General features: G+C 51.3%; 2 protein-coding genes across 18 annotated transcripts in view; one reads left to right on the top strand and one right to left on the bottom strand.

Annotated features, from left to right (window-relative positions):
• FANCC (FA complementation group C) overlaps nucleotides 1-22534 on the top strand; it is a 224328-nt gene extending 201794 nt beyond the window's left edge. For 12 of the 16 annotated variants that reach the window (XM_031654792.1, XM_031654794.1, XM_003912008.5 and 9 more), the window contains 5 exons: nucleotides 4239-4314; nucleotides 6902-6983; nucleotides 9921-10095; nucleotides 14356-14559; nucleotides 19782-22534. In XM_031654792.1, coding sequence (XP_031510652.1) covers nucleotides 4239-4314; nucleotides 6902-6983; nucleotides 9921-10095; nucleotides 14356-14559; nucleotides 19782-19925 — 681 coding nt within the window. In that variant the 3' untranslated portion in view covers nucleotides 19926-22534. Of the gene's footprint in view, nucleotides 1-4238; nucleotides 4315-6901; nucleotides 6984-9920; nucleotides 10096-10207; nucleotides 10980-14355; nucleotides 14560-19781 lie in introns of those variants that run through there. The other 4 variants (XM_021927883.2, XM_031654801.1, XM_021927882.2 and 1 more) reach the window with 2 other exon arrangements.
• Nucleotides 14515-25350, bottom strand: part of AOPEP (aminopeptidase O (putative)) — a 383438-nt gene continuing 372602 nt past the window's right edge. Inside the window, exon 14 of one of the 2 annotated variants that reach the window (XM_031654785.1) lies at nucleotides 14515-15886. In XM_031654785.1, the coding sequence (XP_031510645.1) occupies nucleotides 15725-15886 (162 nt within the window). In that variant the 3' untranslated portion in view covers nucleotides 14515-15724. Of the gene's footprint in view, nucleotides 15887-21006; nucleotides 24609-25350 lie in introns of those variants that run through there. The other variant, XM_009189223.4, reaches the window with a different exon arrangement.

Below are 25350 nucleotides of genomic sequence, written 5' to 3'. Positions count from 1 at the left end.
GCCATCCTGCTGCTGGGAGGCACTGGGGATGCTTCCAGGTTTTGTTTTTTATTACAAACGATGTTGCTGTGGACACTCTGGGACAGGTACTTCGGAGTGGAAGTGTGTTCTATGCAGAGGTTCAGCTTTCATAGATCCTGCCAGACTCATTTCAGAAGTGTTGGTGCCCATTTGCACTTCCTGCAACGGTTTATGAGTGATCCCGTAAATCCACATTCTCACCCATCATCAGAAGCATTCACGTCAGTGATTCTGTCTCTTCTTACCCTTTGCTCTTGCCCCTGTTCTGTTTGGAGGACACAGTCAGCTCCGTCATTATGCCCTATCAGACAGTAGGCAGAAATTGAGGTGGGTGTGATAAGCCACTTATCCGAAGCCCGCACTGTGGCTTAGTACAGCCAGTCAGCTCAGTTTCTGGTTGCAGCCATGACAGCATCTGCTCATGAGCTGGATTAAATCTCCCAGAGATAAAAATGATAAACTCCAGGCAAAGTATTTTTTAAAATCTATTTGAAGGCATACAGAGCACCTGAGAAAGTGGACGGAGACTGGAGTCCACCAGCGCTTTAAAGGGACACCACTCTGAGAGGTCTCCTGCCCCCTCACCCCACCCCGCAGCTGCCCTCATGTGAGGTTGGGAGCGGGTGTGGGGCCGGGGAGGGCCAGAACTTAGCACAATCGGATTGAGTTAAGGTGCCAAAAAATAGAAATGTAAACTGCCAAAGGAACAAAAAAAAATTGAGGGGGAAAAAGAAAACCAATGTCAAAAGGTAGACCTAAACCCAAAACTACCACGAATGACATTAATTTCAGCCATTAAATGGAAGTTAAATATTCTAGTAAAAAGGCAGAAATGTCAGACTGAACAAAAAACCGAAGACCTGGCTGGACACGGTGGCTCATGCCTGTGATCCCAGCACTTTGGGAGGCCAAGGTGGGAGGATTGCTCGAGTCCAGGAGTTCAAGACCAGCCTGGGCAACATAGTGAGACCGCAGTCTCTGCAAAAAAATAAAAATAAAAAATTAGCTGGGCATGGTGATGAATGCCTGTAGTCCAAGCTACTCGAGAGGATGAGGTGGGAGGATTGCTTGAGCCCAGAAGGTGGAGGCTGCAGTGAGCCATGATCATGCCACTGCACTCCAGCCTGGATGACAGGGCGAGACCCTGTCTTAAAATGAAAAAAAAAAAAAAAAGATTTTAAAAGCTATTGTAATCAAGACAGTGAGGTATTGGCAAAAAGACAACCGTAGATCAGCATTGAGTCCAGATACAGACCATGCATATGTGGCCAATCGATTTTTGACAGAGACGCCAAGACAATTCAATGGGGAAAGGAACGTTTTCAACAAATGATGCTGGAGTAACTGGATGTCCCTATGTAGAAAAATGAGCCTCAACCATTACCTTATAAAGCACACAACAGTGAATTGGAGAGGATCATGGGCTTCAACAGAAATGTTAGAAAGATAAAGCCCCTAGAGAGAGCGTAGGAGAATGTATCTGTTTGACCATGAGGTGATCCAAGATTTCTCAGAAGCACTAACCATAGGAGAAAAATGGATAAATTAGACCTCATCAGAATTTAAAACTTCTAGGCTGGGGGCATAGCTCACGCCCGGAATCCCAGCACGTTGGGAGCCCCAAGGCAGGAGGATCTTTTGAGCCCAGGAGATGGAGACCAGCCTGGGCAACAAAGTAAGACCCCTTCTCTACAAAAAATACAAAATTTCGCTGAGCGTGGTGGCACACACCTGTGTCCTAGCTACTCGGGAGGCTTAGGTGGGAGGATCACTTGAGCCTGGGAGATCAAGGCTTATGATCATGCCACTGCACTCCAGCTTGGGCAACAGAATGAAACCATATCTCAAAAAATAAGAAAGGAATTTAAAATTTATATGCTTTGGTAGATATCATTAAGAAACTGAAAAAAGCAGGCCAGGCACGGTGGCTCATGCCTGTAATCCTAGCACTTTGCGAGGCTGAGGTGGGTGGATCACAAGGTCAAGAGATCAAGACCATCCTGACCAACATGGTGAAACCCCGTCTCTACTAAAAATACAAAAATTAGCCGGGGGTAGTGGCATGTGCCTTCAGTCCTAGCTACTTGGGAGGCTGGGGCAGGAGAATCGCTTGAACCCGGAAGGTGGAGGTTACAGGGAGCCAAGATCACACTATTGCACTCCAGCCTGGCAACAGAGCAAGACTCCGTCTCAATAAATTAAAAAAGAAGAAGAAGAAGAAGAAACTGAAAAAGCAAGCCGTTAGCTAGGAGAAAATATTTGTAATACATGTATACAACAGAGGACATGTGTCCAGAATATATGAAGATCTCTTATAACTGCCTAAGAAACCAGTTTCGAAAATGGACAAAAGGCTTGAATATACACTTTCAAAAAAGATATACAAATTGGCAGTAAGCACATGAAAATTGTTCGGCATCATTTGCCATCAGGAAAGTGCAGAGTGAAACAGGTAGGAAAGCAAGCATACATGGGGTTATGTTCCCTAGCCACTAGAATGGATGAAATTAGTAAGACTGACAGCACCAAATGCTGGGAGCACGTGGAGCACCTGGAGTTCACACACATTGCTGGTGGGAGTGAGATGGCACAACACTGGAAAACCATATGGCCTTATGATGTTAAACAAGCATCTATCTGTGACCCAGCAATTCCATTCCAATGGTGTGCCCAGGAGAAACAAACACATGTCCACAAAAAGACGTGTATGCGTGTGAACTGCAGCTTTATTCATGATAGCCCTCAGCTGGAAGCAGCCCAGACTTGAAGCAGCACATCAAGAGGAGAATGGCTAAACAGACTATGGCATATTCATACCATTCAGACTACTTTTGAGCAATAAAAACAGAATGATCTACTCGCACACAATAACATGGTTTAATCTTTAAAAAAACATGTTGAGCCCAAGAAGCCAGACACAAAAGAAAACATACTTTATGTTCCCTTTACACAAAATTCAAGAATAAGCAAAATTAATCTCTCTTGTCAAAATCAAAATATTGGTTGCCAGGGTGGGGTGGAGGGAATGATTGTTAAGAGTTGGAAGAGGTCTTCTTGGCGTGATAGAAATGGTGTCTTCACTGGGGTGGCGGTCACGTGGATTTGCTCGTTTACCAAAACCTCATATACTTAAAGCCTTTGCACTCCATGCTTTATAGATTTTACCTTAATGTTTTAAAAAGCTGTGCCACTTGGGGGTGTGGATAGCTGGAGCTCTTTGGCCCTTGAAAAGTGAGCACAATTGTTTTATGCTTTTGTTGTTATTTTAAAAACCACGCTGAGCCGGCACAGCGGCTGACGCCTGTAACCTCAGCACTTTGGGAGGCCGAGGCGGGCGGATCACTTGAGGTGAGGAGTTAAGACCAGCCTGGCCAACATGGTGCAACTCCATCTCTACTAAAAATACAAAAATTAGCCTGGCATGGTGGCGTGTGCCTGTAATCCCAGCTACTCAGGAGGCTGAGGCAGGAGAATCATTTGGACCCAGGAGGTGGAGGTTGTAGTGAGCTGAGATTGTGCCTCTTTACTCCAGCCTGGGCAACAGAACGAGACTCCATCTAAATAAAAAAAACAAAAACAGGCCAGGCGCTGTGGCTCACGCCTGTAATCCCAGCACTTTGGGAGGCCGAGGCGGGCAGATCACCTGAGGTCGGGAGTTCGAGACCAGCCTGACCAACATGGAGAAACCCCATCTCTACTAAAAATGCAAAATTAGCCAGGCGTGGTGGCGCATGCCTGTAATCCCATCTACTTGGGAGGCTGAGGCAAGAGAATCGCTTGAACCCGGGAGCCAGAGGTTGCGGTGAGCTGAGATCACGCCATGGCACTCCAGCCTGGGCAATGAGCAAAACTCCGTTTCAAAAAAAAAAAAAAAAAAAGCTGAAATACCTAACATCTCACAACTGCTCTGACAAGTCTTTCTGAAATAGAAGGTTTATTTGTATAATTGGGTTCATGTGAGGTAGAACTCATAAAGACATCAAGAGCATAACTTTATTATTTTTCTTAAGTCCCAGGAGGTGATTTAAAAGGTTAATTATTCTGGAAAATATGAGGTTATTGGGAGCTTATTTTTCAAAAACTAAATGTTTCAGAAAGTGTTCTGACCATGTTAGTACTGGTGGGTCTTTTTGGGCAGAGGACTCAGAGTTTTGTATTTTCCTGACCCTGTTTCAATCTTAATGTTCATGCTCTTTGGATTTTCCATCCTGTGGCAGCTGCGGTTTGCACTCAAGACCTACTTTCCTTATACTTCTCCATCTCTTGCCATGGTGCTGCTGCAAGACCCTCAAGGTGAGTTAGGGTTGACTCTGCCCACATCAGAATGATTTCCTGGGAAGAGCACTGTCAAATGATGGCCTCCCCACCAGGCCCTTATCTATAGCATGAGGGAGACACAGCTGGTTATTTCTAAGATCCTTTGAGCGCCCAGGATCCCACATTCTGTAGATTTTGATATGAGAGTCTTCTTGGCTTCCCAGTTGTGATCACTTCCCAAAAGAAGAAGGAAAAAAAAAAAAAAAAAAACCAGTGGCCTCTGGTAGGTCTTGCTAGTCTGCCTCCAGATAACACAGGCTATGCTGGTGCCAACCAGGTCCGCCAGATGCCAGGAACAGGCCAAGACGTGGCTGAGTCGGAAGAAAACAGTACCTTCATTTGCTTTTCATTCTTTCTACTCCGTGCAGCCTTGTTGCAGAAGAAAAGATAAAATGATGGATGAAGCTGAGGAAATTCAGGGGAGGTTCCCCCTAACCAAGCTAAGGGAAGGATTTTGAGAGTGTTCAGTAAGGTGCTTCATCCGCAGCCTTTCCTGATACCCTTTGCCAGCCTTCCAAAGGCTGTCCGGGTGGGGAAGTGATGGTTCCAGCCTTCATTCGACTGGTGTTGATCCAGGAATGTGGCTGTGAGCTCACGCTTAGGAGACATTTCAGAAATACAGAATAAGGGCCCCCTTTCCCTCTGAGGCCTGAAACCTGACGGAAGGCAGTCCTGACGTGGGCACAGACTGTGCCAGCCAGAAAGGTGCCTTATTGGAGCATGGCAGGAGAGGAGACAGAGGGAACGAGCCAGTCACATTTCCTTTTTATGCCATTTTGGGCCTGCCTTTTTTCTGAGACTTGAGTAGATTTGTTTGAGAAATGCAAATGATTCGAAGTTTCAGAGCATTTTACAAAACCTAAATTCCTCTTCCTTTTTCAAGAAGATGTAGGTTCTTGCCCAGGGTGATCCCCTGACACTGTCCTCTCAGATGCCGGAGCTGGGGATGGGGTCTCTGGGTGACAGTTTTATGAAAACCCTTGGGAAAACTTTATTAACAAGACAAAAATGAGGAATTCACTCTCCCAGGGTTCACCCTACAGCTTAGGTCAGACCAGCAAAGCCTGAAGTCAGCCGACAGGGGGCGCCAAGTGAGCTCCAGAAAATGTACCGGAGTCGTTAGCGTCTCCGTGTGGAAACAGCAAACAAACAGCGAGGTGGTGCGTGGGCACAGGCCCAACCCTCTACCTTTCCGTTTGTGTAACTCGTAGATTTATGTCCAAATATAAATAGGTGGCTTCAAGCAGAAGTGCAAGAGCCTCTGGTGCTAGTTCCTAGAACAGCTGTCTGTATGTTACTTTGGCAAACAGTGTGATGGTCACACACTGAAGAAGTGTTTTTTAGTAGCATGATCTTCTGTTCATCAGAAATTTATTTCATGCCCATTGTGAAGGTCAGGGGAGGGGTGTAAAAGATGATCACTTCCAAGCCCTGACTGTGTAGGAACTACAAGTGGAGGAAATGCAAAATAAATGTCTAAATAGCTAGTAAAAGGAAGAAACGAAAAATGCCTTCAAAAGGCTGTGCTCCAAGGGCCGCGGGGGTTCAGAGGAGGGAGGCACTGGCCTTGTGGAGTAGCAGCAGCTCATCCATCACTCGCCTTATCTTCCTTGTGTGTTCGATTGTAGCATCTATCACTATGTGAAAATTTTTGCAGATGCTGCATAGAACTGCAGATATGTGCTGCTCAGATGTGTTTAAAACTACAGGATGATTGTGAAACCAGAGCAGCTCACTCAAGAAAAGACATTTGTTTGCATAATGCTCACTTATTTTCTTCCCTGGCCTTTTTTTCCACTGTAAACCTGAAATCGTATCGTGAGTTCATCACAGCCCTAGGAAAGCAGTCAGGCCGTCTATTCCTAGTTCCTTGTTGGCTGCTTTACTACAGCCTCTCTCTATTCTGAAATCACACATTAGTGATGGAGGAGTGGGTAGGTAGAGAAGAAGAAACCTAGGCATCCGCAGCCGGCATTTCCCAGTCTCAGCAGGGGCTGCTTATGCAATCTCTAGCTACTTCCATGTACCTGAATTCAAAAGTACTTGAGGCCAAGTGTGGCGATTAATGCCTGTAATTCTAACACTTTGGGAGGCCAAGGGGGAGGATCACTTGAGCCCAGGAATTTGAGACAAGTCTGAGAAACATAATGAAACCTCATCTCTACAAAAAAATTTTAAAAATAGCTGGGCATGGTGGTGCACCCCTGTAGTCCCAGCTGCTGGGGAGGCGGAGGTAGGAGGATTGCTTGAGCCCAGAAGATTGGGGCTGCAGTGAGCCGGGATCGTGCCACTGCACTCCAGCGTCTGACAAAGCAATACTGTGTCTTAAAAACCCCCACAAAACTAAATAAAGAGATTAGATTCTTTGAGGTTCAGCTCTGTGTAATATGGACAGATCTTGCTTAACAGAGAGGTACTGACTGGGAAGAGCATGCGAACAGTATTGGGTTCTGTGAAGCAGAAGTGAAGCGTGTCTCCCGAAGACTCTGAGGTCGTCCCTGCAGGTGGCTCCTCACCGGCTTGCCATTTCCTTGCCCTCTGACGTGTCTCTCTCCACCCGCAGATGTCCCTCGGGGATGCTGGCTGCAGACACTGAAGCACATTTCCGAACTGCTCAGAGAAGCGGTTGAAGACCAGACTCATGGGTGAGCAAACACTGACCACTCCCAAATCTACTTCACACACGGGTTCCCTAGATCCTCATCTGCCCTTTGAGCAGGGCTGACAGGACAGAGGAAGGCGTTACTGGTCTGGGACGGTCACCAAACAGGTGAGCACCATGGTGAAGTGAGAAGTGGAGGAAGCGCATGGCCGCACGGATGGCTTGGAGCAGGTCAGGATGAACAGGCATGCGCGTGTATGCGTGTGTGAACACCTGTATCGAAACGTTTCTAATGTCTGATTTTAGATTTCAAAATATAGAGGCATAACAATGAAAAGAAGAGACGCTGGAAAAAGCAGCACCCACCTGCTGGGAAGCCCTGGCCGTGCAGAAGGAAAAGGCGTTTGTTTAGGGCCCTTTGGTCTTCTCTCTTCCTCTCTAGGGAAGGAAATTTGCAGCTTCTGCACAGTAGGGTGGAATGTTAAATGCTTGTTTTCCTTCTCTTTAATAAATACCTCTAAAATGAGAAAACCTATTCTAACAAATTCCTTTTTTTTTATTTTTTTTTATTTTTAGAGATAAGGTCTTGCTCTGTGGCCCAGGCTGGAGTGCAGTGGAATGATCACATCTCACTGCAGCCTCAAATTCCTGGGCTTAGGTGATCCTCCGACTCAGGCTCCTGAGAGCTGGGACTACAGGCACACACCACCACACCTAGCTAATGTTTAAATTTTTTTTGTGACTGGGCGCGGTGGCTCACGCCTATAATCCCAGCACTTTGGGAGGCCGAGGCGGGTGGATCACGAGGTCAGGAGATTGAGACCATCCTGGCTAACCCTGTCTCTACTAAAAATACAAAAAAAAGTAGCTGGGCGTGGTGGTGGGCGCCTGTAGTCCCAGCACTCAGAAGGCTGAGGCAGGAGAATGGCGTGAACTGGAGAAGCAGAGCTTGCAGTGAGCCGAGATCACGCCACTGCACTCCAGCCTGGGTGACAGAGCGAGACTCTGTCTCCAAAAAAAAAAAAAAAAAAAAATTGTAGAGGTCTCGCTGTATTGACTCAAATTCGTGGGCTCAAGTAATCCCCTGCCTTGACCTCCCATCGTGCTGGGATTACACGTGTGGCCTGCCGTGCCCAGCCTGTTAATTTCTAACAGTAGTGTTAGGTACTGTCTTACGTGTGTGATTTCCCTGAAAGCATTCACATTTATGCCTTGCTGAATTCCTTGTATCATAACACTCTTTGGCTTCCTCTTAACTCCCTTTCTTTTAGAGTATAATTTTATTCATTGTCCCTGCTAGCCTACTAAGACTATCTTATTTGTTCCTTTTGCCACTTTTCACTCCTGGAGTTCTCTGTAATCTCACACCAAGTTGACACAGACGATGGGTGACATCGTCTCTGCAATTGATGGCTCGGGTGCCAGCTGCTCACTCCTTCCTCACCGTGCTTCTCACTGACAGAGACCAGAGAGAAAGGCCTGCAGCCAGGGGGCTCCACGGCTGGCCGCGTGAATAGCCTGCAGTGGCCAGTCGGCCCCACACACACCCTCCCTGGTTGTCCTGGCATTACACAGAGCTGGACCTTGAAGAATCTTAACTCGGGGACAGGGAAGTAGATGGAGGTGGCATAAGCAGGCCACCCGGTGATTGAGAAACGCAGTGCCCTGGGTGTTTGTCTCTTCTCCCTGCCCACCCTCTCCGCCATCACTTAGAATGTGTGATGTCACAATGCGTGGAGACTGGAATAACGCAGCCACCAGAAAGGGTGCATGTGGTGCTACAGGGCAGGACTTAGACCTCCTGGGGCTCCCACCTCCACCCGGACCTTGGGGCCCTGAGACACCTTTCAGGTGGCCACATGGGACGCCTTGTGCATTCAGCTACTGGTGGAAGACAGAGGGAAGGACGAGGCTGGTCTCTGGTCCTGATCCAGGCACGCTGCCAACCTGGGGAGCACGAGGGAGCCCACTGCTCCGTGCGTCTGTCTACCCTGACATGGTGCCTGCAGGGAAGCGGCATGGCGGAGTCCCCTCCTCACTCTGACACAGCCTAACCCAGCCCACAGCCAGCGTGGCCGGCAGAGCATCAGCTCTGTGTCCTGGGAAAGAGGGAGTAAGACCAGTACTCCACCCTCCCGTCTTTTTGTCTCTGTTGCTCAAATGTAGAACATTTAACCACTGGTTCTCAGGAAGGACTGGGGCAGTGACCAGGGAGGCGAGGACGGTATTTAGAGCTTGGGAATTCCACGGGCCAGGCAGAGGAACATGGAGGCAGATCCAGCAAAGGGGCCAGGAACACTCCTGTTGCAGCCGCTGCCCCAGTGCAGAAGGAAAGTTCTCATCTAACGAGATCTCAGGCCGGTCTGTTCCATCCTCTCCAAGGGGAATGTTCGCCTGCGGAGGCTGGCACTGCACACAATTCGTGGCCCTTACCTCGAGCAGATTCTACCCTAAAACAAGGATTGCAGCTTCCATTTGCCAGTGTGGCGAGGGGATAGCCTCGCAAACACTTTAACTTTCTGGCATTGACGCACACATGATGACAGCAGCTCATTAAAAATTCTTAGTTGCTGAAACATCCGCCCAAACTTTGCGTCTTGTCAGAAGTGGAACAGCTCGTGTTTCTGCCTGCGTCCCACCCTCCACCTCTTTCTCCGCCGTGTCCTGCCGCATTCCTGCTGGTCACGACCGCAATCTTCCTTCCTCAGTGCCTGTCCTCACTGAAGGTACCTGGATTAAAGACTCCGATATCCGGAGGCCTCAGGCCTCACAGGGGTCCTGAGAGGCCCTTTCGATGTCCTGTGATGACGCAAAGTGGCATTGGACAGTCTGAGTCTAAATTGTATTCCTTGCAGGCTGCACGTCAGTGGAAAAGTACAATTTAAGCCAACCGTTGGCAAACGTTCGAGTTGCTTTAAAAACCCGAAAGAGGAAGAATTCAGCCGCCAGCCGCCGTGTGCTCTGTTCCTCTGTGTTCCAGGTCCCGCGGAGGTCCCTTGGAGAGCTGGTTCCTGTTCATTCACTTCGGAGGATGGGCTGAGATGGTGGCTGAGCAGCTCCTGAGGTCCGCAGCCGAACCCCCCGCAGCCCTGCTGTGGCTCTTGGCCTTTTACTACAGCCCCCATGATGGGAGGCAGCAGAGAGCACAGACCATGGTGGGTAGCAGCCCCACTGCATGTGTGTGGGGTGGGCTCTGGGGGGCTGAGAAGCCCGCAGAGGGGCTCTGTTGTGGGCTCGGCTTCCATGACACCTGAGCTCTGCCCACAGATGGCGTACGTCGTGGCACCCTGCAGGCGTGGCAACCTCCAGCCTTGTGGTCAGAGGCATTCGCCTGCCCCACCGAGGTGGCCCAAGACGGGACACCACATGTAGCCCACTGTCCCGCAAACGAAGACCCTTCCTCCCCGAGGTCGTTTGATCTGTGATCGCTCAGCCGCCGTATCTGCCCCAGGGTCGATGCGTCCTCCAGGGCGTGCCCTGCAGAGACGGGCTGTTCCGAGGGGTGCGCTGGCAGCAGAGCCTGGCCACAGCCGGGGCCCCCTCTCGCTCCCCAGCACCCGGCCAGTTCTTGCTTCCATCTTGACTGTCTGCTTTCTTGGATCAGTCAACAGATCCTCACATTACTGGCTTTGTTTACATCTCTTACTAAAGTAATCACATGATATTAACCACTTTGCTTCTGAAAAAGGAGTTGGTCATTTCCTAAATAACAGAGCAGCTAAGTATGGGACTGGATAACTGTCTGTGGCAAAGACAGTTGTTATTTTATGTGGAATATAATAATTACAGGAAGCAATGCTTTGATTAAAGGCACTGGCACCTTCCTTGCAAGCATTTACTTCCTCGGTTCTGAAAACCTCCCCGGCCAGTGCTCTTTGCCGATCTTGGCAGCTGAAGAGGACGGGCTTGTTTTATGTGGAGCTCCTCTTGGCTTTGGCGTTGTCTGTTGTCTGAAAACACAGGGACTAATGAAGATGTCTGTGTATTTTATTTGTTTAAAGGCTTGCATGGCATAGGAAAGAAAAATAGTTTTAGATTTCTTCCCCTTTAAAAGAGCACATTAAACTAATTAAGGAAAATCCTGGTTGATGTTTTTAACAGTAATAAGATGTACAGGGCACACATGGTTTCTAAAGCCCTTTTATATTCTGTCTTATTTGATTCTGTATAAGCTAAGTTGGTAGATATGTGTTCAATTCCATCACAGTCAAAAGGGTACTGACAAAGAATCACTTTTGAAGTAAAAAGAAATAAATTATTCAATAACAATTTCTAGGAAGTTCTACATTGGCACATCTTCTAGTAGCTAACTTGGTCCTTTTTTAAGAAAAAAATAACAAAACCTTTGCGTCGTTCTCCCTCGGGATGCCTAGGATTTTGGATGAGAGCAGACTGGCTCACTGTGAGTGGGGCATGGCGGGCCTCTGCTTCCCTCCCCGCCGTCTGTCACAGGTGCCATCTGCCTGGCAGTCCAGTCCAGTGCTCATGTTGGTGCCTCCAGAGCCCCTTCCTCGCTGGTGCCTGCTGAGGCATTGGTGTATGTGGCATCCTGGGAAGGGGGTTTTAGTTTCATGAATGATACGTACCTCTTGTTTTCCTGGGTTTTATGAGCTTTAATCCCTTGACGGCCTGTTGGGGGGCTTGAGAGACACACTGTGAACTGTGTTAGAAAGCATGATTCTTGTACGACTGGATTGAAATGAGCAGTGTCTGTGCACTTGCCTGACTTAAAAAGGCACGATCAGCTGGTCGCGTGTCCCCGCATCGTGTGCTGGGCCTGGCATCGCTGCCTCTGTGGCCGTCCTTGAGGTGAAGAACATGGGTGCAAAGAGCAAGCGTGTTCCCACCCAGGATGTGTCCTGCCTGTGAAAAGGCCTGTCCCACTCATGGCCAAGCCACCCTCGCCACCAGCAGCCAGAGCTCATCTCCTTTTGCCAACTGAATTGGATCACAACAAAATAAACAAAAAAATACGTTTAGATGCCCTTAAGAATCAGGCAAGGCACGATGATGACTAGAGAAAAAAAAGAAAAAGAACCAGGCAAGGTTCATACTCTTTAACCCTGTGGTTCCACTGCTAGGAATTCTCCTAGGGAACAGAGATCCATGCAAAGGCCAGCACTGTTCATAAACACGACAATGGGAAATGGCCTAAACTTTCAATAATAAGGCTACTGGCCAAATAAATTGTGGTATATCCTAACCGTGGAATAGCATTCTGTTTTACACCATGCAAAATCATGCTCTTGGCCGGGTGCGGTGGTTCACGCCTGTAATCCCAGCACTTTGGGAGGCCGAGGCAGCCGGATCATTTGAATCCATGGGTTTGAGACCAGCCTGGGTAAATAGACCCCTGTCTCTACAAAATATAGATGAGCCAGGTGTGGTAGTGTGTGCCTGTAGTCCCAGCTAGGGAGGCTGCGGTGGAAGGATCGCTTGAGCCCAGGAGGTGGAGGTTGCAGTGAGCAGAAACTGCACCACTGCGTTCCAGCCTGGGTGACAGGGCAAGGCTCTGTCTCGGGGGAAAAAAAAAAAAGGTCTTGAAGAACATGTTTTATAGATCTAGTGAACTGAACTGCTTATAGTACATTATGGAGAGAAAAATGAAAGATACAAAGCATTATGTGTAGTGAATGGTATGGTCTCAGTGCATAGAAAAAAGACAAGTATATAAACTGAATTATTAACAGTGAGTCTTTTTGGATGGTAGAGTTGTAGATCATTTTAATGGTTTTTCTTTTTCTCTTTACAAATTTTCCATCGTAAGCATATATGAGCTTTTATAATGCAGGATAAAAAAGTACTTTAAAAAGAAAAGAAAGCTTCTGTCTTTCTCCTGAAAAACTTCGAACGTGTGTAAAGTTGCTGGTGTCCAAGTGGAAGCCCATGGGCACGGCGGACTGCAGGGAAGGACAGTCTGGGACAGACAGACAGGAAGAAGACCCCGTCTTAGGGATTATTGGACAAGGGCGGAAAGTCAATTGTGGGTCAAGAGAAAAAAGATATAAAGGCATAGCCTCCTCAACCCCGGCATTTTTGCAGACCCAGTTAGATGGCAGAATGGCCTTGGGCTCCCGTAGACACCATCAGACCCTGGCAGACTGGGCCGGCTGGGGGGCGAGGTGGGGAGAGCGCGGCCACTCCCCGTGGAAGAACCCGATGGTGCAGTTTCTCACGGTCTCGTATTGTGGTCAGAGGAGCTCACACAACACGCCCAGTGTACTGGAGTTTATGACAGACCTCATTGAATGAGGCCTTGACTTCCAGGGAAAAAAACGCCTCACACAAAATCCATAAAATCAGTCATGGGAATTCTCAGAATAGGCCTAAGTATTCTTTCAGAAGTGATGGAACATAGCTGTTCATGAGTTCCATGTGGCATTTGGAGCTCTGGGCTTTCAGTTTTTGCTTTGTTTTCCAAGTCACGACTGGGTGTACCATTCTTGTGGCAAGCAGAAACATCTCAGCATGGAATGTTTTTTTTTTTATGCAAAAACAACCTGCAGACTTACAATGACCATTATTATGTGGGTTCCACAGACTTGTGACCTCTGCTTGAGCATTAAACACGTACAGATTGTTCCAGCGTCTAAAAACAAATGCATTCTTGTGTGTGCATGCATGTGTATGGCCGTTCTTGTGTGTGCATGCATGTGTATGGCCGTGCCTGTGTGTGCGCATGCATGTGTATGGTCAGGCTCCGTGCATGCATGTAAAGGTCGCCCAGTGTGCATGCATGTATGTCGTCGCAGGTGCATTTACGTAATCGGCCAGGTTCGTGCATGCATGCATGGGTCGTCTTTTGCGTACGTATGGTCGCGTCTGTGTGCATGGCAATATGCCTGTGTGCATGCATGTGTATGGGTCGCTCCAGGTGCAATGCAAGTATTGTGCCTGTGTGCATGCACGCATGGTCATCGCTCTTTGTGTGTGCATGCATGTGGCATGGTCAGTGCTCAGGCAAGGCCCCACCGATCCCAACATAGCGGCGAAGTGCCGCCTGCATCCGTATGGGAACGCTGGCTCGGCGGAGGTCTGACTGCCTGGGGCTTTAATTGATTTGTGGCTGTGATAGGCGAGTCTTCAAGGAGGCTTTTGTTCTTTTCCCCCACAATATAAAAATCTGACTACATTCCGTTGAGGACTTTTCTCTGTTTCCTTTTATACAAAAAAAGGTCAGTTCCTGGCACGGTGCCCTGACTGCTTGGTGAGCAAGACGAAAGAAAGGCAAGAAATGTCCATTCTGCCCCTTTGGGTTTGTGTGGCGTCGAGTGTAAACTCAGCCGCTGCGAAGCTCCCTCTCTCGGGGGCCTGTCCTTGCCCCTTTTTGGGGGTTGCTTCAAAGCAAATAAATCCTAGAAGCATGTCTGTCCTGCCTCTTCCTAACCTCTCCCCTGTGCAATGCTACTGCCCAGGTCCAGGTGAAGGCTGTGCTGGGCCACCTCCTGGCGATGTCCAGAAGCAGCAGCCTCTCAGCCCGGGACCTGCAGACAGCAGCAGGACAGGACACAGAAACAGACCCCAGAGCTCCTGCACAACAGCTCATCAGGCACCTTCTCCTCAACTTCGTGCTCTGGGCTCCTGGAGGCCACACGATCGCCCGGGATGTCATCACCCTGGTAAGTCTCTCTGGGGTCCAGCATCCTAGTACTCATTTCTGCTGCAGGTGACAGGTGGGTTCCCTGTCCGAGGGTGTGGCCTCTGCAGTGTGTGTGTACCAGGCTGCCCAACACAGGTAGATGGTCAAGGAGGTTGACAGCTGGGATGGCCCCAGAGCCTGCCCCCTCCAGCACCTTTGTGTCACAGACGAGAAAACAGAGGCCCAGAGAAGGGAGATGCCATCTTCTGGGCCCATGGCTTGCTGCCAGAGCCCGCAGTGGAAACCAGGTCTCCTGTCCCCCTGTGTATATTTCTTTCCATCGCAATGTGCTGCTCTCCTCCTCCTCATGGAAAGAAATACGGTCACAATGAGAATGTGCACACAAAGCAACCACAATGCTATTACTGCAACAGTGCAGAGAATTGTGTTAAGTTGTAAAAAATGGTTTATTATAAAGAAATCCTTCCTGAAGCTCACTTGACTTAAGGGGTAAAGAATGGTCCAAGTCAAAAGTGAGCACTCTTCGTGACGTTAGATTTGGCAGTGATTTCTTGGATATGATACCGAAGACACAGCAATGAAAAAAAGAATAGATAAACTGGACTTGATGAAAATTAAAAGCTTTTGTGCACCAAAGGATACTATCAAGAAAGTGCAAACACAGTTCACAGAATGGGAGAAAAATATTTGGAAAGAATATATGTGATTAGAGTTTAGTACTCAGAATACATAATTCTTGTGACTCAATAACAAAAAGATAACCTGGTTCGAAAATGGGCGAAGGACTTGAACAGACACTTGTCCAAAGAAGACGCACCAGGGGCCAGTTAGAAAACGGGCGAAGGACTTGAACAGACACTTGTCCAAAGAAGACGCACCAGTGGCCAGTAGGCACGTGGGAAGATGCTCACAGAAAGGGCACGAGTGGTCAGGGAGAGGCGAAGTGCAGCGAGATGCATCAGGATGGCTGTCAGCAAGGAGAGAAAAACGCCCCTGAGGGTGCACAGGAACCAGAGCACTCACATGCTTCCGGGTGAGGACGTTAACATCGTGCAGCTGCTGTGGAGAGGAAGGGCGCGGCTCCTCAAACAGCCAAACTCAGACTTACCATAGATCTAGGTGGTTCTCCTAGATCTATACCCGAGCGCCGAAAGCAGGGGCTGGACGGCCCTCTGGCCCCGCGCTCAGGGCGGCACTATCAGCAGCCAGCAGGCAGAGACGGCCCAAATGCCCGTAGACAAGCAGTGCAGCGTGCGGTCTGTGCCCACAGTAGAGTACTCTTCGGCCTGAAGATGGATGGAAGGTCTGACAGTGCCGCAACCTGGAGGAACTTTGAAGACACTGTGCTATTGAAATAAGCCAGAGACGAGGATACTGTATGAGTCCACTTAGGTGAGGCACCTGGAAGGGTCACGTCCAGGAAGAGGAAGAAGCACAGAGTCCCCAGGGCGAAGGGTGGGGAGTCCGTGTGGGGAAGATGGAAAGGGGCGGAGACGGCCGGTGCTGATGGCCGTGCAACACTGTAAACAACTGCATGCCACCGAATTACAAAAGTGGGTAAAATAGAACATTTTATGTATATTTTACCACAATTTAAAAACATACTCATCTCAGAAAAAGCACCAGCACGCTGGCTCTGGGAGTTTTGTTTTATTTTTTATTTGTACTTTTGTTGACATATACGTACAGAAGACACACAGCTTGATGAATTTCACAAACCAACACCTGTGCAGCCAGCAACCAACTCCAGAGAGGAATATTCCCAGTCCCCAGAGGCCCCTCCTGCTCCCGTCCAGGCTGGGCCCGACTGGAATGTGAGTGTCCAGGTGCAGAAAGTCCCCGTCACAAATGACCTACCTACCAAGAACCAGGGCCAGGAGTTTGTTTCCATCCTGGTAGGACAGTCCTGTGGAGCGGGCCCAGGCTGTGCCTCCCAGGTTCTCGTGTCTCAGCTGAGACAGATCCGAGAGCCTGAGGCAGCTCAAGGCTGAAGACGACTGGCTGCCACATGCCAGGTGCCACCTCTTCGGGCCTGGCCCAGCACAGTGAGAACGCTTTCGAGAATCTCGTGTACTCTTATAAAATGCACACCTGCGACAATGCGGCCCAACCTAGCGGGCTTTATGCTGAGCGAAATAAGGTAGACGCAAGAGACAAATGGCGCCCTCAGCTGTGGGTGGATCTAAAGACTGGAACTCACAGAAACAGTGGGAAGGTGCTTATGGGGGTCTGGGGGAGGGGCAGTGGGAGATGGTCAGCCCTGCCCTGTGGCAAGGACCGTTCCAGCTCAGGCACTTCCTCCCCCACCCTGTGGCCCGACTGAGTGGAGAAGCTGCCCATGGCCTGGGCCTGGCAGCGGGGGTTAGCATGGGAGTTGGGTGGCTCCAGCCCTGCCCACAGGGTGAGAGAAAATCACCCAGAGAGAGCTCCCCAGAGACACCCAGGCCTCTGCTTCAGTTAGCCTGACACCACATTCCCATCAACTCTGAGGAAACTTTCAGTCCACCTTCAAAGCAGATCGCCCTCAAGACTGGCCCCAGAGACACTGCTGGGAGTAAGCAGCTGGCTGCTGCGAGGCTCGGCCTGCGCCCTGTGCTGGGCAGCCCATCCTGACACGTGGTTCAGTCCTGCCTGCTGATCCACACGGGAACCCACAGGAGCACGGAGGGCCCCAGTGCCGGGTCATCACACCCCCCACGTCAGTTCCGCTGCAGAGAAGACACGCACAGCAGCTCATTCCCGGAGCAGACGTCGGTGTGGCGCTCGTGCACTGGCTCTGTCTGGTGGGTGCTGGCCATCTGGGCGCCGGCCATGGTGAAAGCGCCTCCTGCGTGCTATTCTTTCAGACGTTTTAAAACCCATCTTTATTAACACATCAGTCTTCCTAATGAGAAGCCTTCGCTGCGGTGGCCGCTGGCAGGGAGGGTCTCCAGGGAACAGTCCCTCCCACCGCCCCCGCCTCTCCTGGCCTCTGTCAGTTCCTCTGCCGACAGCACCCTGGAAAGGGCCAAGTCTGCTTGGCCCACGAGCAGGTGGTGGCCAGATGGTGGCTTTGGTGGGACGGCCTTTCCCTCCTGCAGCTTGGGTCTCTCTACCCTCAGGACCTAGCCCAAGTGCAGCCACCTCCCAGCTGGTCCCAGGCTCTGCCCTCTGTCTTGGCATCCAGATTTGGAGAGCAGCGCCAGCTCAGGGCAGGACGAGGCAGCCTGAGGCAAAGGCCGCTGTCTCCCTTCAAAGCCCTCGCGCCCTCTTGGAGATGGCTTGAACAAATGGCTTGAACAAATGGCTCCACCTGACCTAAAGGACGCACAGGTCCTGCAGCCCCATCTGCCCACAGCCTGCCTCCTGTGTGGCCTCCGCTGTGAGCTCTGCACAGTGGGTTCTTCTCCAGGCACCTGGAGGTCCGCTCCCTGGCTGTCCCGGAATCTTCTCTGACCTCGGCCCTCCGATTTTGCCCAGAACTCCATCCACGAGGCCCTGCCCAGTGTCCCTGCGCTTCTCCTGCCTCTCTGGCTCCTGGCCTCTCGCCGGGCACTCCTCTGGCTTGCCCCAGCCGTCCACTCGCTCCCTCATCTATGCCTGCTGGAGGCCAGCATAGAGCAGAGGACCGCGTGGAGTCCAGCCCCGGGGCTCCACCTCCTGTCCTGGCCTGGATTCCCGCTTCTCCCTCTCCTGCCTCCTGCCGCTCGGCCACAGCAACAGCAGCAAAAGTTAGCAAGGCTCCAAGATGCAGAGTTCAATTCTGTAGTCGTTAAACTCAACATGAACTGAACCCACTCTTGGTGCACCAGCCAAGGCCAGCAGGGAGGCAGGTTCTCCAGGTGGCTGCAGGGCTGCGAATTTTCGCGTGTGACTAGAGAACCGGGAAGGGCTCACCCAGGAGTGCTGGCGTGTAAGGAAGATGCAAGGTTGGATTTCTAATGACAACTCGGTCTTTCTTCAGACACGGCCGAGCCCATCACCATGGGCCGTCCTCCCACTCAGGGTCTGGGTGGTGGTTAACTCTGAAAGGGGTCAGCAGCAGGCGCACACTGTTTCCTTGATGAAGGACGGGCTGCATCTGCCAAAGGCCATCAGCATTATGTGCCTGTCATTTCTGAGTAAAAACCAAGTGATGGCAATAGAGACACCCAGGGACACACTGGAATGCGCCTGGGCCACAGCTGGAGCCCCCGTGCTGGCTGCACTGGCCCTGGCGGGCTGGCTGCAGGCCCTGGGTGCTACCAGCGGGGGCCGAGGAGAGCAAACGTCACCGTCTGCCCCACGTCATTTAGCTCCGCGTCCCCATGCTGCCGTTCACACAGTGTGCATGCGACAATGCTCCCTTTACTGGTGGACAGGAGGTGGAAGCCCAGTTCTGAAGGGTGTCCTGGGCTATCAGACCGGAGGCAGTAAAACCGGACTAGTCCTGGGAAAACCAAGGCAGTTGTTCACCCTCCCAGAACGTCCCAACCCTTCCAGAGGAAGCTGACCTTGGGCTGCTCTGGCTAATTAAACATTTGCAGGTTCTGTACAAACTGACACACACTAAATGAATGTATCGGTTACTCTTTCAAAAACTTAAGCCTTCTTAATACTGCTTGTGCTTAAAAAACCGTAAATTCCCCACACAGCTGAATTTAAGATTCTCACCCTTCCCTTTTTTCTTAACCGAAGTTTTTAGGAAAATACGTACAGGCACCAACAAGTACGAATGCCTTGAGGCTGTGTCTCCTGCTCTCCTGCAAGAATCAGGTGTTAAAACCTTAGAGGCCTGTTAAAAAGCAAGTAGGTCTGGTTCTAGCCCGGGGATGCCAGATTCCTGGGCTGTCTGTGTGAAAACACGTGGCATCTTCCAACTCTCATATTCGTGTGAGCCTTTTGCAGAAAGTCAAGCCACAGCATGCTCATGTGCCTTTGCTCCCCGCAGCCCACCCTCCCACAGCTTGTGACTGGCATTCCGAGAGGCACCTCTGACTGCAGCTCTTGTCTGCGGCCTTTATGAGTCTAATGCTGTTGGCAGCTGAGCTCAATGCACGGAGGCTCGTTAGGAAGCGGCACCGCGCACTGTGTAGCCGGCCGTGGAGACAGACTTGCTGTGCCAACACCTTGAAAACAGGAGCTCCCCGTACTGTGCTTTGGAACTGATGGAAATGCTGCATAGGGCATCTTTCAGGGACTGGGTGGTTAGGGTCCGTCCCTGGACAAAGGGACAAATCTGGAAAGTGTTTTAATTTGCCTTCTCTTCTGTCCTGATTGCAGATGGCTCACACTGCCGAGATAACTCACGAGATCATTGGCTTTCTTGACCAGACCTTGTACAGATGGGATCGTCTCGGCATTGAAAGCCCTAGATCAGGAAAACTGGCCCGAGAGCTCCTTAAAGAGCTGCGAACTCAAGTCTAGAAGGCACGCAGGCCGTGTGGGTGCCCAGCATGAGGGATCAGGCTCGCCAGGGTCACAGGACAGATGATGACCTATGGCCACGCATTTGTGGAGTAAGTAAGTGCCCTCTTTGGGCTGTGAGAATGAGCCATACACGTCTTGGGAAGATCTGCTAGTATCTATTTTAAAAAATGCAGAGCCAGGTCCCTCAGCCCAGACTCAGTTGGACATGTTCACCAATGACTTGAGTGAGCCTTCAGCGCTCCTGGTGCCCGCCCGGCCAGACTGTCAGCTAGAGAATTACTAAAGCAAAGGCTTGGGTGGGAGAACAGGTTTCTAGTTTTTACCCAAGTCTAGATGCACATCTATTATTTAAAGATTCAAAGCCTTAGAACCAAGAATTTGGTGATGAACCATTGAAGAATTTAGAGAGAACTCAGCTCTTTTTAGACTCTCTTCAGGAGTCAGGGATCTGGGATACAGCCACGCTGTCGTGCTGTACGGAGAAATCTCCACGGGGAGTCAGCGTCCCTCAGGCTTCCCTTGCGTCTCCCTGGACCTGCCCGATAGACCACAGGAGCAGACAGAGCACACCCAAGCCTGCGTCTCCTGCACACGCTTTCCACTCTATTTGCTAAACGCTGACTGCCACCAAAGAGCTCCTGGGACATGAGAGGGGCCGGCAGGTGAAGGTGGAGGACGTGTTGCAGAAACATTCAAAGGCAGGATTCGTATCAGTTAGTTCTCTTGTTAAACGGAGATGGGAATTGGAAATTCCTGATAAAGAACTGACGTGGCTGGGCGCGGTGGCTCACACCTGTGATCCCAGCACTTTGGGAGGCCGAGGCAGGGGGATCCCTCCAGCCCAGGAGCTCCAGACTGGCCTGGACAACATGGCGAAACTCCATCTCTACTAAAAATACAAAAATTATTGGGGTGCCGTGGTGGGCACCTATAATCCCAGCTATTGGGGAGGCTGAGGCATGAGGATCCCTTGAACCCGGGAGGCAGGAGTTGTAGTGAGCCGAGATCATGCCATTGCACTCCAGCCTGGGCAACAGAGTGAGACCTGTCTTTAAAAAAAAAAAAGGCATTGTTGGTGTAATCTCAAAGTTAACGTTTATTTCACGTCAGCAGAGGATGCTTTTTCCTGTCAGAGACATTCTGGAATTGTACCGATTGTACATTCTTTTGTGCCTATTCTGTTTGTCAAGTGAGTCAAGACTTGCTTTTGTCCATTTTGATGTACGTGTGTTAGTCGGAGTCTTGGCTCCGTTTTGAGGCATGAGCAAAGTTTCACTGGATTAGAGGTTAACCTTTAGGGAAATTCCTTTTCTTGGTATGTGGCAATGCTAATAAAGCCACCTGAAGATCTGGAAAATTCCAGGAACTTTTCACCTGAGCTTTTCTTCTGAGAAATGCTGCAGTCAGAAGGGTGTGCTGGTAAAATATTTTGGTGGCAGCTGCCATCGTGATCATTGCTTTCATATAAGACGCTCTGTGCCATCATGATCCTTACCCTCATAAAACAAACACACTTCGTCAGAGGCGTCGGGGTTGAAAAAGGAGCTGCTTCACTGGAGTTGAGGGCCTCTCTCCTGTTCTGACTTTGAGCCAGAACTTGTGGCTGGCCCTGGAAGCTGACTCCACTGTGGACACGGTGGCAGCAGGGAGCCCCTAGAGGGAGGGTCACTGGGACCAGGCCTTCTGTCATCAAGGGGATTCTGGGACAGTCCCTCACCCTGTCCTGTGGTCCTGTTCACGGGGCTGGCCTTTCCCTCCTCCCCGGCCAGGCCTCTGACCATGCCCCTTCCGTCTTCTCCACTGGGGACTGGTGAAGCTGGGCGTCTGGAAGACTTCCTGGCCTGGAAGCCCTGAGCTCGGCCTGTCTGTAGAATCTCCCAGTTCCTTCACAGCTGCCGAGTCCTCTTGTGGGCGCGGTGGAAGCGGCTTTCCGGGCAGCCAGGGGTTCCCGGATAGGACTGTCCCTCTGGGGATGTGGCACCGAAGTGCCTGCTGGCTTCATGTGGCCCTTTGCCCTTTCCCGGCCTGAGAGACGCTCAAAGGTGGAGAGCCAGGGGAGCCACCCCTCGGCTGGTCCCTCCACCTCTGGGACAGGTGGCAGCCGGGCAGGTGAGGGCATGTGAGGGCCGCGGCTTCGCTCCTAAGCCCACGTCCTCCTCCTGTTGCCATCGATTTTTGGCAAAGTCTGGGCAGGTGCCACCGGGAAGGAATGGCGTCCGAGATGCTGGGCACGGCATGGTGCGGCCGAGGGGGCCTTGACATCGCTGGCGGGGCCTGGGCACAGGGGCAGCCACAGGGAGGCAGGGATGCCAAGGCCTGGAGCCACCGTGGAAGGAACTGCTCGAGGTCTGCAGAGGTGCCACAGGGCCCAGAATCTGACCTTACCTGACCTCTTCTAGACTCTCCCTGATAGTTTTTGATGAAGCATGTTGGTAAAACCACTACCCTCAGAGAAAGCCAAAAATACAGATGAGGCGGAGCTCGCCCCTCCAACCTGGCTGTTACTCACCTGGACTCCACGACATCTGTGGAATTCGTAAGCTCTTTAAAATCTGTAACTTGTTGTCTATTTTTTCATTCTAAATAAAACTTCAATTTGCACCTAATGTTGTGTCCATTAAATATTAACAACATTTCTCTCAGGAAAAAGCTCCTCCGTTGGCCCCAAATAGTGGAAGCTTCAGGCCTCGCAAAACCTAGATGTGCCCGGAAAAGACCAAGGATGGCTTAGCCTCTGGCCTGGAAACTTGCTACCAAATACCTAAAAACTAAGGGGCCTGTCACCACGGAGGAAAGGGGAGGACGGGGGTAGGCATCCAGCAGGGCCTGCTAAAATCAGGTTACATGCGCTTCATATGTTTTTTCTCTAAGCTGGGCTTGACCATAAGCCTCACTTGAATTGTCCTGTCCCTTCCCTGATCCCTGAAGCTGAAGGCCTTGTCCCGCCAGCAGAGCCCACCCACTCTTGCTCAGTCTGTTGGTTCACAGGCTGCTGTCCCCTTGCCCTCCAGACCCACAGGTCCCTCTGGGAGGCAGAAGTGACGCGGCCAAGGCGAGCAGCGCTGTGGCCACCGCAGGACCCCTGCTCCAGTGGGGTTTCCGGCGCTCCCTGTGCTTCTGGACGTGGGACACGGGGGCCCCTCCCGGGGTCAGGAGGGCGCCTGAGGGAGCCCACAGGAAATTCTAGGACACCCCTGAGGAGCCTCTCGCTGGAGCAGCCATGGTTGGCGGGTTTTGTGGTTCGTCCTTCACCGTCCTGCCCGGTGTCTTAACTGGTGGGACAAGGTGCTGGGATGGAAATGGGAGCTAGTCCAGGGGATGGGAGGAAGCCGAGTTTTCTCTTGAAGTGGAGAAATTTTGAACAGGGCCTTGACAGGGAAGCTGGAGAAGAAGGGACCTTGGTGAGCCTGGCAGAGTGAATCCACCCGAAACGCAGGAAAGTCAACACCGAGCCTGGCCGTACGCTGCCCAGAGGACGGCGGACGCGCTGGAGGATGTGCACGGTGGCGGCAAATGTGAGGAATGTGCTCCTTATTCAACGAGGAATCCAAAATTGTTTTGCTTTCCAAGCTTCTCCCCTCACCTTTTTCCTCCTCTCTTTCCAGCCCAGGACCACCTCCCCCAGCCCGGGGGTCTGGTGCTAAAGTTCTTCCCTCTGCCAGACGTTGGGAAGTCCGTAGATTTTGTCCAAAAATCCTAAGTCATTAATCATCACGAAGCCATTTTACAACCAAAACACAAAAATTACGGTACAGTAAGTATATAGTGTGTCTTCAAGCCTCCTCCTAAAATCCAATTCCACAATTTTTTTATACCATGGGTCCAAATCACACCCCTCAAGCCCAACCCGGTGACAGAGCTCACAGCAAAGGCCTTCCCTCCCGCTGTTGTCACGGTGTCTTACTGCACTTGCTGTTCTCGGCAGGGAGTTTGTACACCCAGGACTTTTGGTTGCAAGCAACAGAAACGTGCACTGAATGCTGAAAGTAAAGGGAACTGATGAAAAAGATGTTGGGCCGGCGAGGCCTGGTGTGAGCCAGCCAGCAGCAGTCCCAGCCTGGCTTCAGATGCCCTGGCAAGGCCAGTCCTGCTGCCCAGCCCTTCCGGACCCCACTCCAGCCAGGAGAAAGGCCCTCGTGCCCACTCCTTCCCACGCTCCCGCCCAGGTGCATCAGATGGAGGAGCCTGGGTCAAAGGCCTGCCAGGGATGCTGGGAAAGCATCTGGCTTCAGCTTCTGTAACGTTCTTGGGTACCTTGGAGACCACCAAAGGCATCATCCAACTACAGGAAGGGGCCGGACACTGGGCAGACGGAGACAATAAAAACGTCTCCAGTTGCATACAGCATCTATACTGCAGCCTGTGCAAGAGCATTTTAGAAGGTCGTGTCCCATGAAGCAGCCCAGCAGCCAGCAGCAGAACAGGCAGAGGCGAGCCTTTTCAGAAAGACGTTTTGTAGGCGCCCAAATCTGGGTTTCTCAAATACAGCACCATGAACACTTGGGACCAGATGCCTCCCTGTTGTGGGGGTGTCCTGTGCACTGCAGGGTGTTGGCAGCAGCCTGGCCTCCACCACTAGGTGCCGGTGCACCCCTTCCAGCAGTGGGGACAAAACTTCCTCCGGACATTGCCCAGTCCCCTTCCAACCGAGGGCACTGCTGTAACTGCTGGCTGCTCCCTCTGGAACACAGACAATGACGGTTGTAGACACAGAATTAGAGGATAGACAACCTGATTCCAACGTTCATATGGACAGTAAACACTCGTGAACAGCCAGGCCAGCTCCGAAAGTGAAGCGTCGTGAAGCGTACCGCGCACTGACACATAATCGGTGTGAGCTTCTCGTGAAGGGAAACATGGGTGGGGCTGAAAGGGCCCCCATGACTGCAGCCAGCGGCCAGCTCTCAGGCCTCCTTGGCTGACCTCCTCCCAGCTCACATGTTCCTCCTCTTCTCCTGTCCCCCTCCTGGTGGGCGCCCCCGGACTCTACCCAGAGGCTGGACTGTCCTGCCCACGGCTTCACGTGGCATCTCTGGGCAGAGGGGCCACACCTGCCACTGGACCGCCGGCCTGGAGAGCCCAACGCCTGCCGGGCATCCCCACTGGTGGTGTGAGGACCTCTCTGCTTACCACACCCCAGGCGGGCCCACCTGCCCCACCACGTCCCGCATCCACCGGCTCCCCATGTTGCCGATGGCCACTCCATCCTGCCGGGGACTCAGGGCGAGTTCTGAAGCCACTCGACCCCTCCCCTTCTCCCACCTCCACATGCAGCCCGTTGGGGAGCCGGGAAGCCGGCCCTGTCACTCCCCGCTACTCACTGCCTAGGTTTCAGACATCATCTCCCGCCGAGTAAATCACGTGCACATGTGCAGAATTTCGTATAAGATAAAGACACTGCCATCAACGGGGAAAAAAGATG

Source organism: Papio anubis, chromosome 13, assembly GCF_008728515.1.
Source record: "Papio anubis isolate 15944 chromosome 13, Panubis1.0, whole genome shotgun sequence".
In the NCBI taxonomy this organism is placed as follows: domain Eukaryota; kingdom Metazoa; phylum Chordata; class Mammalia; order Primates; family Cercopithecidae; genus Papio; species Papio anubis.
The sequence above is the reverse complement of the archived record's forward strand: the minus strand, read 5'-3'. Positions and strand labels throughout refer to the sequence as shown.